Raw genomic sequence first — 15,922 nt, 5'->3', positions numbered from 1 at the left:
ATAATTTTGTATTTATTGTTAGTATTTTAAGTATATTTTTGAATAAACTACAAGTGAAGTTCAAATTATTAAGTTATCTTTTTAGGATTCATATTGTTAATGCACAAAGAGCTGTGTTTGTTTGTTTCTGTGAACAGTAAATTTTAGCAGGTTTATACCGAACAAGACAAATACTGTAATGAGCAATTTGCTTTTTGTTACTAGACAGTTATAATTGAGATGATGTCATTTTGTCAGTCTGTTACGCTTCTCTCTGAACATTCATACTCTCTAAACATTCATATTCCATTAAATTTAATAAAGTAGTTTTATAGGCATGTGTGATTTCCTGCTTCCTGAGAAGTCCAGCATTTAATTACTCAACCAAAGCATGACAGACCTTTATTGTTAGATGTGTCCCAACATTGTGCAGGCATTGTATAATCTACATTTTCAAGATACTTTACAATTGTTTTGAAACTTGTAATTCTATAAATTAGTCCTAAAGGCAGAAATAGATAAGTGTATTGTCTGCAATGAGGGACACTGTGCTTCCTCTCATCTGTATAATATATGTAGTTGCAAAGGGTGAAATTCTATCTTTGCATGCTCATGGGCGATTGATATTGCAGTCAAGGTCTATATTATCACTGGTAGGGACAAGAAAGGAAACTAAGCATTATCTGTGTATTTGGGAGGCTGAACGGTTAGTTAATTTGAAGAGTAACGTTTTAAAAGCAGATGATAACTTCTTGTCTTTGTCTACGTTTTTTTAATAGGAACAGATGTCTCAGGTGTTGGACGCGATGTTTGAAAAGCAGGTTGAAGGAGGCGAGCATGTCATTGATCAAGGGGACGATGGTGACAACTTCTACGTCATTGATAGGTGAATGGTTGTGCCGAACTGTAGCACAAAGGATTATGCTAAAGTCCTTTGAGAAAAATCTATTTTTCTCTGTACTCGTATTTGATTCTTACGCATGTTTGCATGGGAGAAAGAAAATATAATGCATATGAATCAGAACAGCTGTGTTTGAGCTGTGGAGGGTGGTTTTTGAAAAGAGGCAGTTTTTTTAATGGAAATATGTCACTACCCTCTTTAGGTATTGCTAGATCCCAAAGACTGTTTTTTTTTCATACAGAAACACAATGGGAAATTTTTCACGACTTAAGATTTGAAATCTTACTGCATTCTAGTACTATGTACAATTTCTGGTTCCTGTGATTATTATTAGAGCTCAAGTAGCTAAGTTACCACATTTCATCTGCAGATCTGTCCTGGTAAAAGCATGTAACTAAGTAAAATCCTAGATGCTGCTTACTGCTGAAGCCAGTGAGTTAGGAGGAGCATGTACTTTGCTGTTCTGCACTAGTCATTTGGACAGGCTCCAGCCAGGCTGTGCCAAAACACCTTTTATTATTTTGTGTCTTCAGTTTGAAGCTATGACAGTGTAATAAATCCAGTTTATCTTTAAATCCAGTAAATCTAGTTTATCTTTAAAATGAGTTACTGCCAAAAATAACAACCCTGTCCCTCCCTTTAAAATGCAACTACTTTTAGTATTTATGGAAATGATTGAGATGGCCCTGCAAGGTGACTAGTATCATTTAAGCAAGCAGAATATATATTTCAAAATGCTTTATCTTTAGAATTCATGGTATAAAATAATACAGTGAGTGGCTACTTAGCAAAGAACAGGAAGAGATTCCACTTACTGTATTTATATATTTTATTCACAGAGGCACATACGATATTTATGTAAAATGTGATGGTGTTGGGAGGTGTATTGGAACCTATGATAACCGTGGCAGTTTTGGTGAGTTGGCCTTAATGTACAATACGCCCAGAGCAGCTACAATTATAGCTACCTCTCCTGGTGCCATCTGGGGTTTGGTAAGTGAAATACTTGTTTTAATGTATTAGTCATTTTTTTAAAATGTTTTATATAAATTGCACTGATATGCTATATCAGCATCAAAAAATGATTTATAATTTGGGAAAGTTTAATTTTAAAACTTGCTCAGAGTTCCAGACAAAGACAAAGACGAATCTTTTTCCAGAAACTGGAGAAACAACCCTGAAAGACTCAAGAAAGCACTGTTTCCTTTTTTTTTTAATAGTTTTGTTTTATCCTATTTTAATGATGATTTTCCAAACTGCCAAATGCTGACAATTACTTTGACATATATATATAAAATATTTTCCCATATCTTGCTAGGAAATGCATTTGGTTCTGAGTAAAATTCCAAAGTAAGATTATTTATCAGTGTTATACAATCTGGACCTTTGAAAACAGCAATAGAAATTACCAAAGAGTGAAACTCGGATAGACATTCTGCATCAAGGCACACATATTGATCTAATGACAGATCCCAAGGTGGTATTTCTTGAAGGGAAATGTATGGTTCTGCACCAGCCTAATCTGTGTGACTTTGGGATCATTGCAGAGTTGAGGACACTGTAAGAATGGCTTTAAATTGGTTTGGGTTGTATTGGCCAGCAAGTCCCCCTGTAGCAGTGAAGCCTGCAGTGCATTTTGCCTCTGTCCCCAGGACACGCGCATGAAGTCACTAGAAGAAAACAGCATACATCTAGTTTTCCATCTTTTTGCTTCACGTGGATTGCCAAATATTAAGCAGTGTCCAGCTAGCTATCTAGGGCAGCACTGAGTCTACTGAAAGAGCAGAAAGCAGACTTACTGTGCCCTGAGATCCAGACCCATGTATTTTGTTTGCAGATGATAAACTCTTCGCTTACGTATTGATATGCGTGGGACTTTGGGATGATTAAGAAACTTTGTAAATTAAATATTTAAATACTGATGATTTGCTAAAGATCTGAAACAATGTTTGTTTGAAAACCATTAAACCCCAACTTGTCATACAGAGACTAACCTCTCTTGATAATAAACGCACGGTTGAACCCCAGAAAGGTAGAGAATATGTTTCTTTCTTCTGTTTTTGGGGTATATATTGTTCACTCCACTCAATGCTCAGCTCATAGCCGAGCTGGTTAAGCTAACCTCTCTAGCCTCTATATATAGCCAAGGGGCAGAGAAGCTCTTCACAGTGTGAATCAGATCAAGAGCTAAACTTAGGTGCTCTTACCTGATCTCGAGGGGAATCTTTCTAATCTGACTATATGGGGAGCCCAACTGGCTAAATTAAGTGACTAAAACTGGGTAATGTGAAATTCTTCAGTCATTTCTAAAGCATTTTCTACCACGCGCACATTTTCTGTTAATAAACTTTCTTTTTCTCTTTCTATTTACAGGACAGAGTAACGTTCCGAAGAATCATTGTAAAAAACAATGCCAAAAAGAGAAAAATGTATGAAAAATTTATTGGGTCATTGCCATTCCTTAAATCTTTAGAAGTAAGCTTTCTATTACATTATTTTAATGTCTGTATCAGAGGTCCATGATAAGGCTCTGCCTCTACAGAGTTTAAATTTGGAATTCAAATTTTATCCAGACTTAAATTTTGCATACTTTTGTTTGGGAGAAAGACCATATTTTTGATATTTATAAATTTTCAGGACAAGAACCATAGTTAATATAGTATAAAAATGGAATTTTTTTTTTTACTTTTACCTTTCATTTCCTTAAGCTTAATTTTTACTAGAGATCAGGCAGTAATATTAACAATGATTTAGGAAATTGTAAAATATTTTCATTTAACAGCTATATTTTTAAATGTATACTTTTCTGAAAATAATTTTGTAAGACTTGGATATGTAAAATTCTTACAAAAATGGAAGTTTTGTCAACACACCTAGCTGTTAAGACTATAATATACCCTTTGGAATGCTATTAAACAATTGTTCCTGTGTGTTAATGAATATCAACACAGGTGAAGAAAAATATGCTACTCTGTAAAAAGATTTGTGAAGAGAAGTATTAAAGGACTTTCTAAATGTAATATTGTAATGTTAATGGAGTATTCCTTGTAATTCCTTTTTTTAAATTAAGGTATCTGAACGTTTGAAAGTGGTTGATGTGATTGGCACCAAAGTATACAAAGATGGAGAACAAATCATTGCTCAGGTACAGTTGTTTATTTCTTGTTTTAGATTTTTCTCCTAATAGGCAACAATTACTATATTATGTATAAAGAATACATGCTTTTTAACTAAATTTTTCTTTGTCAAAAGAAACCTAAATACAATGAATCTGGTATGCAAGAGAGGTGATCATACTGTTTCAGAAGCTAATTTTTCATTTATGATACTTTGAAAAACATTCCTTTCTGTTTGTATGAATGAAGTAGTCAACAGTTTTAGTATATTTAGAAATGCAAACTGTGTAGAAGAACTACTGCTTGCACTAATGAACACTGAAGACTTATCTTGTTTCTGTTGTATAAACACCGTAATCATTAGAAGAGGAATGTAAAAGGAAGCCCATCAGGATAGGCAACCGAGACTGTCTTGCCCCAAAATATTTACTGGAGGTCAGATATAGCCTTTGGAGACGTAGTTATATTGGAACATCTGTAAGGAAAATCATTTGGGATGAATACATAGGGGAAGAAACAGGAGTAAGGATCCTAAAATCTTCCCTAACAATATTTTCCCCTGCATTTTGTCTAAGGCACAGTCAGCTGTGTCTTTTCATAAAAAGGGCTTACTGTCAATTCTGTATAGATGTTTTGATTCTTTTGTGCCATGAGTGTAGAAGTGATTTATTTTGCAGTAGGTATCAAAAAGCTGCAAGGCGCTGGCTGCAATTATTTTAATGTTACCATTAAACTAAAAAGCAACTTCTGCATTTCCATTACCCACTTTATTTTTTCCTTTACAGGGTGAAATGGCTGATTCTTTCTTCATTGTGGAATCTGGAGAAGTAAGGATTATAATGAAAAGAAAGGTAAAACGTTCCTAAAATATATAGAATTTTGTGGGTTTTTTTAAATCTTGATGTATTCTAAATGTTAAACAGTAATGTGTCTTGTTACCATTGTTGTTAACTTTACTTATAAAATTCTGAGTTCAGCAAATCTCTCTCTCTCTCATTCTCTTTGTTTCTTTCTCTTTATTTTTAAACTGATATTTCAGGGTAAACAAGATGTAGAAGAGAATGGAGCAGTTGAAATAGCTCGATGCTCAAGAGGACAGTATTTTGGAGAACTTGCTCTTGTAACCAACAAACCACGAGCCGCTTCCGCGTTTGCTCTTGGCACTGTCAAGTGTTTAGGTATTGTTCAGTGATACTCTATATCTAATATAAAATCATACTTAATCTAACTGGTTGTTTTTATTTTGAACTCTGTCTTTCCTCCAGGATATAAGATTAATTACATTTACCTAATAACAAATAAGACTTTTAAAGTACACATCTATTACTATTACTAAATATTTCTATTTACATTAGAAAAATTATTTGCAAATAATAACTGGTATTAAACACACATTCTCCAGTGTTGCTCTGGTCACATGTAGGTAAGAATGGTTTGAAGATAGTGCTGAGAGGATTGCAGCAAATTTTTTATAACTGTCAGATATACCTGTCCAACATTCTAGAGATAGATAAAGAATTTCCTTTCTCACTAGACTATCAGCCAAGAAGTAACTGCGTAGTAAAAATTCTGTCCGATTTTATCACCATGACTTAAGCTTTAACAAATCCTTTGTTTTCACCAGCCTGTTAATTTAATCATTCTGTCACACTGTAGCCTCAGCCACAGGAAAGCAAAGACCGTAGGAGCTGTGCTCATAGATGACCTCTTCTCATCCATTCATTTTCATGGTCTAAAGTTTAGCTTCTAAATATTTACATCCAATTAATGGGAAAATTGCAAACTGCAGAGACAGATTTAGCTTTCTTGAATGACAGTCCTATTACCAAGCCAGCAAACAAAAAGTTTTCCACTTACCTATAAAGCTATTATTTTTTAAAATCCTTAACTCCAAACATACACAGATGAACAGACAATAAAGATCAAAGACAGGGAAGAACAAGAGGCAGTGGTGGGGAAGAGTCTGTCACTACACAGTATGAGTGAATGCGAAGGTCTCTGGCACTGCCCAAATAGCGGAGATCTTGAACTTTTTGTAGCAACCACGAGACTACAGGCCACCAGGTTGAAAGCTGATTGAAGTATGAAGTTTCCTCCTTGGCCTATTGGAAGCTGGAGTAAAATAGCAAAGAAATATGCTAGGCTCAATCCTAAATACAGCCACAACATCAGCAAAGGATATATTTTATTGAAATTGCAAGGGTCTTAAAACTATTTTCTGTGGAGGAATCCAGGCCTCTCCAGAGTTCTCCAGCAGCTTTTGGGTCACACAGACCTCAATCTGAAAATATTTTCAAAATAAGGAACCCAGCTAGTTCTAAGTTAATTTATAAAGTTCCAATACAGCTATGTTTAGCTGATGTTGTTTTTGCTATGGTAAGTGGTTCTCTTCTGTGTAAACAAAGTATATGCCTCAGTAATATCTTTCTTGTTATCATTTAAAATTCTACACTGGCTTGTCATAAACACTAAGGTTTGTGTCTGCAACTGACAAACACATTATATTCTTTCTCTTTCTCTCCCCTTTTATCTTAGTTATGGATGTTCAGGCATTTGAAAGGCTTTTGGGACCTTGTATGGAAATTATGAAAAGAAACATTGCAAACTATGAAGAGCAGCTAGTTGCTCTGTTTGGAACAAACATGGACATTGCTGATCCCAGTGCATGAACTAAACAATGGAGCAACGAGATCTGTTACGAGAATATAGCACAGTAGTGGTTAGTCCACTGAGAAATTGTCTCTCTTCCTATAGATGCCAAGCATTTTCTGTGATTTTAGGAGTGGGTTTGGGGGTATCTTTTGGACTTACTACAACGGAAATACTAGTAAACAAAATAGGAATTTAATAAATTGTGGGCTTGATTTTTAAGGGTGCTCAGCCTTGATGGTTTCTTGATATGAAATCAAGAGGACCTGTAGTAGCAAAGCACCTTTGAAAATCAAGTCCTTTACATGCAGCGTTTCCTTAAAGAGTAGATTTCAAGAAACCCACATGCGATGAACTTGTTAAACCAGTTTCTGTTCTTCGAAATGGTTACAACTTTTCTGGAAAGACTGTTAGTTTGAATGTGATATGTTGAAAGTATTAGTGCACACAAAGTGTTTATATGTATTAATACAGAAGATATACAGTAGATATTACTTTCTGACTATTACAGTTGTCATGATTTTATGTTGCATTTATCACAGATGTAGTGAAACACAAGACTAATAGTAAGATAAAGCATGACAATGCATTTTGTGTAAAGCTCATGACCCAAATATGATTTTTAACATTTTGTAATTTGTTTTAAAGTCCTCTTTGTTCAATATGTCATGTTTCAGCACGACATTGTAATATCTTATGCAATTTAGAGGACTTGTATATTTTTGCAATAAACTGCATTTTTTATTAGTTACATGTATTCTGTACATTCTGGAGTGAGGACAGCTGACAAATTAACCCTGATGCTTTAAAAGCAAAGGTGTAGGTCATTGTCATGTTCTACCAAATCATGCATAACCTGTATTTTTTTCCTTCTCCCTTGTTTCATATTTGTGCATTTTGTCTTCTCTATCTATGCTTGTTCTCTAGTTAATTTTTTTAGATCTCACGTTTTTATCTGTTAAATCTTTTCCCTATTTCAAATCAAATGATCTCTGTATATCTCTCCTCTTAGCTATCAAAGCTAAGATCTTAGCTATCAAAGATCAGATTCAGTAAGGAAGTGATTGATATCGAAAGCCGTACTAAACTGAACTTGTTCTTGAAAAACATTATCAGCAAGCACAAAAATATTTTTAATTTGAAAGATCAATAATTTAAAAGTTTCATGCAAGTTTGAAAACTATGTTGTTATTAAAGCTGATATGTTCTACTTTCAAAAACCTGTAGGTCATCGTAAAATACCATTTTGGCCATAATAGCATGGGATACCTTCTGAGACTGAGGAGAAAGAATACCATCTTAATTAAGAGCACAGGGCTCATTACTTATAGAGGTCTGTGACTGGAAATTTCAGGCACAGACTACTTTTAATACTGCTTACTAACCTATCTGGTGATGTACATGGAAAGCTAGTGCACATAATGGCAATTGACAGTAGTTTTGCCAAAATGACAGCAGAAGAATTTTAAGAAGGTTGCTTATGCCCTATTCCAAACACCTGAATGATTACATCTTTCCTTCTTAGATAATGACTTTTCTAATGCCATATATTTGTGTATGTTGATGTAATTATTATTCTACAGCTGGTGATATGTTCTGACAATTTATATAATCATACCTGAATATGAAATTATGATTATATGATACTATTTCAATATATAATTTATATCATACAGTATGGTATAAATTATTAAACAAATTATTAACAAAATACAATCTCAGCAAAATTTACAAGTGTCATTTTTTTTACCTAGAAACCTGATATGAATAATTGCAAATATGATAACTTGCCTTTGTACTTTTGATTTATGGAAAAAAAAGAGAAGCCTGTTATACTAGAAGGAAATAATCAGGTAACCAAAATCTACACTCTTGTCATTCTGTATGCTTAATCTCTGAAAGTTACCTATACTTTGCACTAGCTTAATGTGATTAAGAAAAATGCTAACAATTAATTGTATGGCAGTAAACTACAATCAAGGCCATAAATGCCAGTCACGATATTTTCAATATTGTTGGTTATATTTAAAGTTTCCTTACAATAAACAACACTTTTATATATATAAATATATGCTTATTGATATTGTTGTGGTTTAATTTTATTATCATAAAGTTACAAGTGAACTGTTTATATTTATTTATTAAAACATTCATAATTCTTAACACTTTAATGTTGATTTTCATCAGTGAAGAAGTTTTGCAGATACTCTGTCTACTCAGGATAGATCATAGGTTGGTGCAGTAATATACTTCATATTTGATGATGTGCTTGCAGTTTTTAATCAGGAAAAAGCTGTGGTAGTGGGGAATGCCAAATGTCAGATAGTCACAGACTTTGGATTTCCCAGAAGTGTCCCAAAGTATGGCTTAATGTTGCAGCAATTGATTGTGGTGTTCTTGGGAACTGGATGATTTCTGGAATTTTCTTTTTTGGTGAATGCAGGTGTTTTCCTTTGACAATAATAGAATAGTCGCTTTGTGAGTTTCATACCAAATATTATATCCTTCATCAGGCAGCACTTGGGATTTCTCCTGGATCTATTCATATGTACGGCTCAAAAATGCTAGTCCTAGCATCATAAACGTGGCAAGCGTTTGTCCAAAGAAGGAAATCATATGAAGTTACTGATTTTTATTGTTTGGACCTTTCAGAAAAGGTAGAGAGTTCTAATAATCTTAGCAATTCTATGTCATGTTTACATTAAGAGAATATCTATGCCCATATTTAGATTACCTGACACTTCTGTTTTTAAAGATTTTGTTGTCCTTGTTACTAGCCTGGTCCCTGAAGGATCAAGACTTAGGTAACTACTTGGCACATGCATGTTAGTCTTTCTGTTTCTCTCCTCTCTCCCCCACCTCACCAGCAAATTTTGCAAACCTGTAGATGATTTAAGCAAACTTGACAAGTGGCTAAGATCTAAAGAGGAAAACAAAATGTTCCAGTGAGTTCTCTGAAAATATGCCCTGCTGGGTAAGGAGAGAAGCGCCAGAGAGGAGAGCAGCTCAGTGAGAGCAAGGCATTGAGGAGCTCACGTGCTGCTGAGCACAGGAGAAGCCACATGGCAGTGAGTATCGACACATGCCTTAACCATGGGAAAAGCTTCAACCACAGCCCTCAGGCCATCACAAGACACAAACCCTAAGGAAGCCAAGCTTCCTTGGTCTTAGTGCTCATGCTACTGCTCTTTTTAATGGCATTTGGTTTTGCTCCATGAGATTTCCTCCAAGTTCATCTGGGATTAATGCTTTTGAAATCATTCCCTTCTTGAGCTCCTGTCTGAGGCCCACAAGTGACTGATTGCGTAGGTCTTGGGGGCTTGGCTGCTATGAAGAGCACTGTGAAACCATCTGCAGCTTAAACCATTTGTCACTCCATCATCTTTCCTCATGTTACCTTTTGTATTCAGTGAAAATTGCTGTGGTCTTTGCTGTGGGGTCGCAGGTTTTGTTTGGTTTTTTTGAAATGTTTAGTGCTTTAAGCTTCCTATAAAGTCACTTTGGGATCAGTTACATTACAATTTGTGATATTTTGTGTCATTTATGACAAACTTTCCCTGGCAGCCAGTGAGGTTTTATTGTTTTTCAATATCAAAGAGTTCCCAAATGTGCAAAATTAGTATCTGCTGGTCATCTTTCACATACTTGGAACAACAAATTTCTACTGTTTTCTTATTTTTAGACATTTACTGCCTTTGCTGAACAAAGTGCTTTGCTGAAAGTCATTTTGCCACAGGATGGACATTCTTACATGCTCTTGCTAAAGTTGTTATTTTAGTTTAAAGCTCCTTTTATCCATTCATACATGTGATGGTTATAGGCATGTATTTTTTTTGGAGTTTCTAAGATATTTTCTTCTCTTGTGTCTGTAGCTCTTCAAATAAGCTATACTGCAGTTTTCCCTGGGAGGAATGGGTTGCTTCTTTGTATGCTGAGAGTACAGAACTGTGTTATAAAATTTAGGATTATTTTCAAGTCAATCTGGTAGTTGAATTTCCTTCAGACATATACCAAGTCTGTTTCTAAGTTTTTCATCTGCTTTTTGGCTCAGGAAGGTGCTTTGCAGACTAGACACTCTCCCTTGGTGGATGGAAGTGGAACAGATTAATCATGGGAGAATGTGAAAAGTCTAAAGAAAATTCCCTTTGACCATTGTTTCTTCCTTCACCCCATTTCTTCCTTTGCCTCAAAATTATCTTTATCTTGACAGCCAGGTGAAGATCCAGTGGTGTGCACTGTAAGGCAAGTGGAGTGACTGGCTGGGTTTTGTACTGGGATACACTGGTCTGGTTGGCTGGGTAGCAAAACCTTCCTCCTTATCCTCTTTATCCCATCCCTGTCCCTTGTACAAGGGCAAATCAAGCTGAGCTGGAAGAGTGCAGTATGTGTGATGCCACGGCTGTGCAAATACCATGGGTAGGGCTGTGTTTCTTCCATAGAGCTAGTGGAGGTATATGCATGCCTTGTATGGGAGAAAGGTGAGGAGAGAAAGACCCAGCTATTCCAGGAAAGAAACTGCCCAGTCAAAACAGTCTGAAAAACTCTGAGACTAGGTTATACTAGGCCATTTTGACAGCATCTGCTGACTCAAACTTTTCATGCTTAGGTAAGTGAAATCACTGGCCTAAAAATAGCATCACGGCATGGTATGAATACTTTGTCCTTTCTTCTTTGAAGGTATTGAATTATTTCACTTGAGCAGCTCTGAAGTTGTGGGGAAGGATAACATCCTATGAGCAGGTCGCCCCGTGAGGAGCAGTAATCCCTGGAGGCTAAGTGAGCCTGATAGAGCCGCTGGGATCAGCTCCCCCACATCTCTGAAGATGCTGATAACACAGTTCTGATAAGCATCATCTTTGGAGAAAACCATCCAAGTTTCACCAAGCTGTATCTTCTTTTTCTCTTTGTTGGTTTGTCCTTGTGGAGTAAGATGGGGTGACTATCTTGAGCAAACTAGCCTTACCTTTGCTGTCCTTTAGTTCCTGTTCTCACTTCTGGCTGCAACTTTGACATATATCCTACCTTCTCTCTATAGTTACATTCATACTAGTAAATTATGTGAACCTGAGACTATTTGCAAGTACTGAGGCATCAAATGGCCAACATTCATACTATTTTTAACTATTTGTGTGAGCTAATTTATAAGCTGTCCTATAAACTTTTTCCAGCTTGCTGTATGGGGTGGCCATGTACAGATGACCCACTAGGAATGGTCCTTGGCCCATGCTAACTCCCAAACCATATGCAAGAATTATTTGCTATTGGCTCAAGCAAAAACTGTGTCAGGGCTATTCTAGCAATTCTGGAGTACAGATGACTGTATTCCAATACCCAGGAACACTCCCTGGAGCTTTAGTTTAGTTTAATTTAGCACAGAGAGAACCTCTGTCTTTGCAGTCTCTTCTTGACTTGTTTTTCTGCAAGCTTTGGTCTGGGATAGAGGGTTTTCTTATTTTCCTTTCTTACGGGTTGTTTCTTGATCTGTTAGGTCTTTCTTTTTGCTGACACCAGTTGCATTTTTTGTCTTGCTATACCTTTGTAGCTAAGCCTGGAATCTGCGTCATAATGGCATGAAGTTAATTCCTCATTAATTCCTGACCTGACTTGGAAGAAGAAAATCCTCTGGCCTATTGTATGCCCTATATCTTCCCAACTTGTACCACTGTAGGAGGCAAGCAAATCTTCCCTTCTGTCATTCAAATCAATGGTGCACTGTTCTCACACAGAAGTTGATAGGGAGGAGGAAAAGCTTTGGCAGCTCCAATCTTTCCTGGGAGCAACAGACCTCTGCTCTGCATTCCCAACAGCACCTTCTGAGGGGTGATAAAAGAGGTGACATGTGGGAGTTAGTGTGCCTAGAGCCGTCACTAGGATGTGCAGCCAGCCAACCCCCCCTGCAGCTAGCCACCAAATGCTGGGAGAGAGGGAAGGAGTGGGAGTAGTTTTAGGAGAAAGAGAAGTCATTGTGAAAGGAGAAGACTGATGTGAAAAAGGCAGAATGGATGGAGAACAGAGGCTGTCATATTGGGTAAAGCTGAAAGGTCTGTGGAGTAGGGTTGATCTGATATTTACAGATTGTTTAGTTAATTAGTGAGGGTGGATATCTGGATACAGATGTGAAAGCTCTTGCAGCAGAATTAAAATAATGATACAGTGTATTTCAGAAAGTCAGCAATAGAAGCTAGGTCATAAATGCAAGGACATTGGCTTTGGACAGGAGAGATTAAAAGTAGATAGGTGCAAAACTACTGTATAATATATACTTTACTGAAGTGATTTTGAATGTAATCTTATGATTTTTGAAAATCTACCTCATGTTTTCTTAACTTCATGGCTGGCAATTTTAAGATTTAAATAGCTAGAATAAGACAGGGCAAATGCAACTGTATTTATATCTTTATCTTCTGTTTATGTAGAATCTTTCCTGGTCATTTATGCTCCCTGGTAGCCATCCACAATGTGACAAGAACTCACAACTTACACCTCCCAGTCCCCCACCTTGCTTTCTACCTCTCTTCCAACAGCAAAAACAACTGAATCAACATAGCTACCAACAATGTTGATGTTAAGCAGTATTGATTCATTCTCTGAGCACCTATTCATCTTGCTCATAGAGTAAGGCGAGGCAGGGTGTGAGGGGAGAAGTAATGATTTTTAATTAAAGACTAGACGTACAGAACAAAGAGTATTGGTTTGACATAAACAATCTTAATTCTGACATTGAGAAGATCAATGCTTGACTTTAACCAAGGGGTGTTTAGTAATCTGTGTGTTCCACTGCCATCTACTGCAGGGAGTATCTGTCCTTTTACCCGTTTTCCAATTTTACTCATTTTCTCACAGGGTACGCTTTCATTTACAATATGCAAAGGAAAAAAGGTAGATTTTAAAATAAGAAAGCTGTTATGATTCTGTTTTCAGATTCTCAAAACTATTCAGACATTCACATTTGCAAGTTTTTAAGTCCTAGGTAGGATTCTTATTTTTCTGCATTCTGTGTATGTCACAGATGCTAAGTGTGATATCTGGGCTTGAATTTGGCAGTGATATTACTTGTCTAGACCTGTATCTGGAATCAGGGCCAATGGATTGGGAGGACTGGGCTTCAGACTTAACATTTATGCAGAATTTTTTGTAAGGAACTGTGAATTTTCACAGCAAATACATTTTACATTTATTTTGGGATGCTTATCATTTTGGATAGAAAGTAATGAGTAGTGGGGTGGAAACTTGTTCCCTAACAAGGTACTAGCCTTCAGGCTGACATTTTTTTCTGAAAAATGTCATGGGGCTTGAAACAGGATTATGTATCTTCTGTAGCCACTTGATCCGGGCCGTGCACTCTCCACATTCTGCACCGTGGCAGACAGAGCTTTTTGAAGAGCAGGCAGCTATACCACAGCATATTAGCTTATTTGCTGAGTGGAAGAAACAGCATGTGCAAGGCTTCTGCCAAACTTGGATCTGGAAATGGAGAGTTCACACTAAAATTTATTAATGAACCAACAAACCCAGGTCTCTCCCCAAACAGCTTAAAGGCTATTTAGATGCACAAGGGAAGGGAGGGAAGGAAGACAGTTTTTAAGTTAATTTTATTGTGGGATGGTGGGAAGAAGATTATTCCTGGTTTACCACTTTTCAGTTTACTAAAAAATGCTTTCTAGAGCGAGGAGGCTGTGAAAGGTTTCTTATATAAAGATATATCTGTTACTTATGCAAAGCCTGAATTCTAAGTATAGGAAAAATCTAAGCTTGTGAAATGTAGGGTTAGACATTTGATATTATAAGAAGCTGTCTAGTCTCTTAATAGTTGAATCTCGACGTTTATTTTCAGAGAGGTATTTGGTCAAATAATTCTGCGTTTTCAAACAGATGATCTGTAAAGGATTATTTTGTTATGGAATTAAGCACAGAGAATTTTTAGTTAAATTCCATGGGACTGGTTTTCCTACTGACTCTTGTTTTTGTCAGGTAAATTAGCACATATAAGAAGTAATCATTTCCAATTCACACTGCAGAAGATACTGCGTGTTTCTGACAGTGGTATCTGCCTTCACACAGTGACTACAGATTGGAAAGACTTTACTAATAGACAAACTATAACTTGTTGGAGAAACCAGACCCAAACTGCCCCGTGCTCTGACGTGACAGAGAAACCTGCACACTGAGTGTGTTTTGATGCTGCAACTTCACTGTATCTGATTTTTTTTCTTTTTAATTGCGTTTGTAGACCTGCGGAACAATAAAACCAGCATTCCCTCTAGTGGCCACTATTGGCATGTTTCGTGGGACATAAAACTTGCCGAGAACTCTAGAAATGGAGCCATTTTTATTCAAATTGTAGTAGCTAACCTTTTCTGGGGGAGTGGGAGGGTTGCTTATCTTCTCACACAGCTACATGAGTGTCCCCGGGAGTTGGAACCGTGTTGTGGGTTGCTCCTCTGGAGATATATATATACCATGGAAGGTTTGGGGGGGTTCTTTTTCTTTTCTTTTTTTTAAGTTTTATGATATGCGTTGGTCATTTATTTAGGTACCATATTACAAAACTGCAACAGAAGCTTTAATACAGGAGATGTTCATGTGATTAGGATGATGTTGGAAAAGGGATAAGGAAGGAATGATTTTCTTGAAAATATCCCAACAGTTGCAAAATCTTGAAACTATCTGCAACTGTCCGTTTTTAGAAGACTAGTGATTATTTCTGAATTGTGCATGTATATGTTTTGTATTAGATCGTGCATAGTAATATATTTTATGATGAGGATTTGGCCTCAGATTGGGAGTCAGACTTACTGTGTAAATTTGAGCAAATCTAGTAATATCTTATTTCTCATTTCTTTGGCCTCAAAATAGACATGTTGTCAATCCAAACCAAGTTGTCTTCTGACAGTAAATGTGTGGGGACATATGGGAGAAACTAGTGCACAGATAAATCTCTATTGGAGGGGGGGGGTGTCATTTTCCACCAACTGATGTTTTGGATCCAAACGACCAAACACGGTGTTTTTAATGCAATGGAAGCGAGGAAAGAAGCTGGGGTTGACGCTGCCTCCCTGCTGCTGCTGACTCATCCTCTGACCTTTAGCAACTTCCTTTAACCTCTTTGTGCTGTTTTCCTCATGCGGTGAAATGGCACTAGCGCCTGTTTCGTAACAGCGCCCTGCAGCCCGCGGTAGCGCCCTGAGTCGGGGCTCTCGGGGAAACGGTGCCGAAGCGCGGAGGGCGGCGAGGCCGAGCCCGGGCTCCGCGGCGGCGCCAGCTCGGCCCCGTCCCC

The 15,922-nt window shown here is 36.9% G+C and overlaps 1 protein-coding gene across 1 annotated transcript in view; it reads left to right on the top strand.

Moving 5' to 3' along the window:
• PRKAR2B (protein kinase cAMP-dependent type II regulatory subunit beta) overlaps positions 1–8,725 on the top strand; it is a 94,850-nt gene extending 86,125 nt beyond the window's left edge. Inside the window, exons 5-11 of the mRNA XM_067316319.1 lie at positions 759–865; positions 1,720–1,873; positions 3,254–3,355; positions 3,951–4,025; positions 4,782–4,847; positions 5,036–5,174; positions 6,532–8,725. Coding sequence (XP_067172420.1) covers positions 759–865; positions 1,720–1,873; positions 3,254–3,355; positions 3,951–4,025; positions 4,782–4,847; positions 5,036–5,174; positions 6,532–6,665 — 777 coding nt within the window. The 3' untranslated portion in view covers positions 6,666–8,725. The remainder of the gene's footprint in view (positions 1–758; positions 866–1,719; positions 1,874–3,253; positions 3,356–3,950; positions 4,026–4,781; positions 4,848–5,035; positions 5,175–6,531) is intronic.
• The last annotated feature ends 7,197 nt before the right edge of the window (positions 8,726–15,922 follow it).

This window comes from Apteryx mantelli, chromosome 1, assembly GCF_036417845.1.
Source record: "Apteryx mantelli isolate bAptMan1 chromosome 1, bAptMan1.hap1, whole genome shotgun sequence".
In the NCBI taxonomy this organism is placed as follows: domain Eukaryota; kingdom Metazoa; phylum Chordata; class Aves; order Apterygiformes; family Apterygidae; genus Apteryx; species Apteryx mantelli.
The sequence above is the reverse complement of the archived record's forward strand: the minus strand, read 5'-3'. Positions and strand labels throughout refer to the sequence as shown.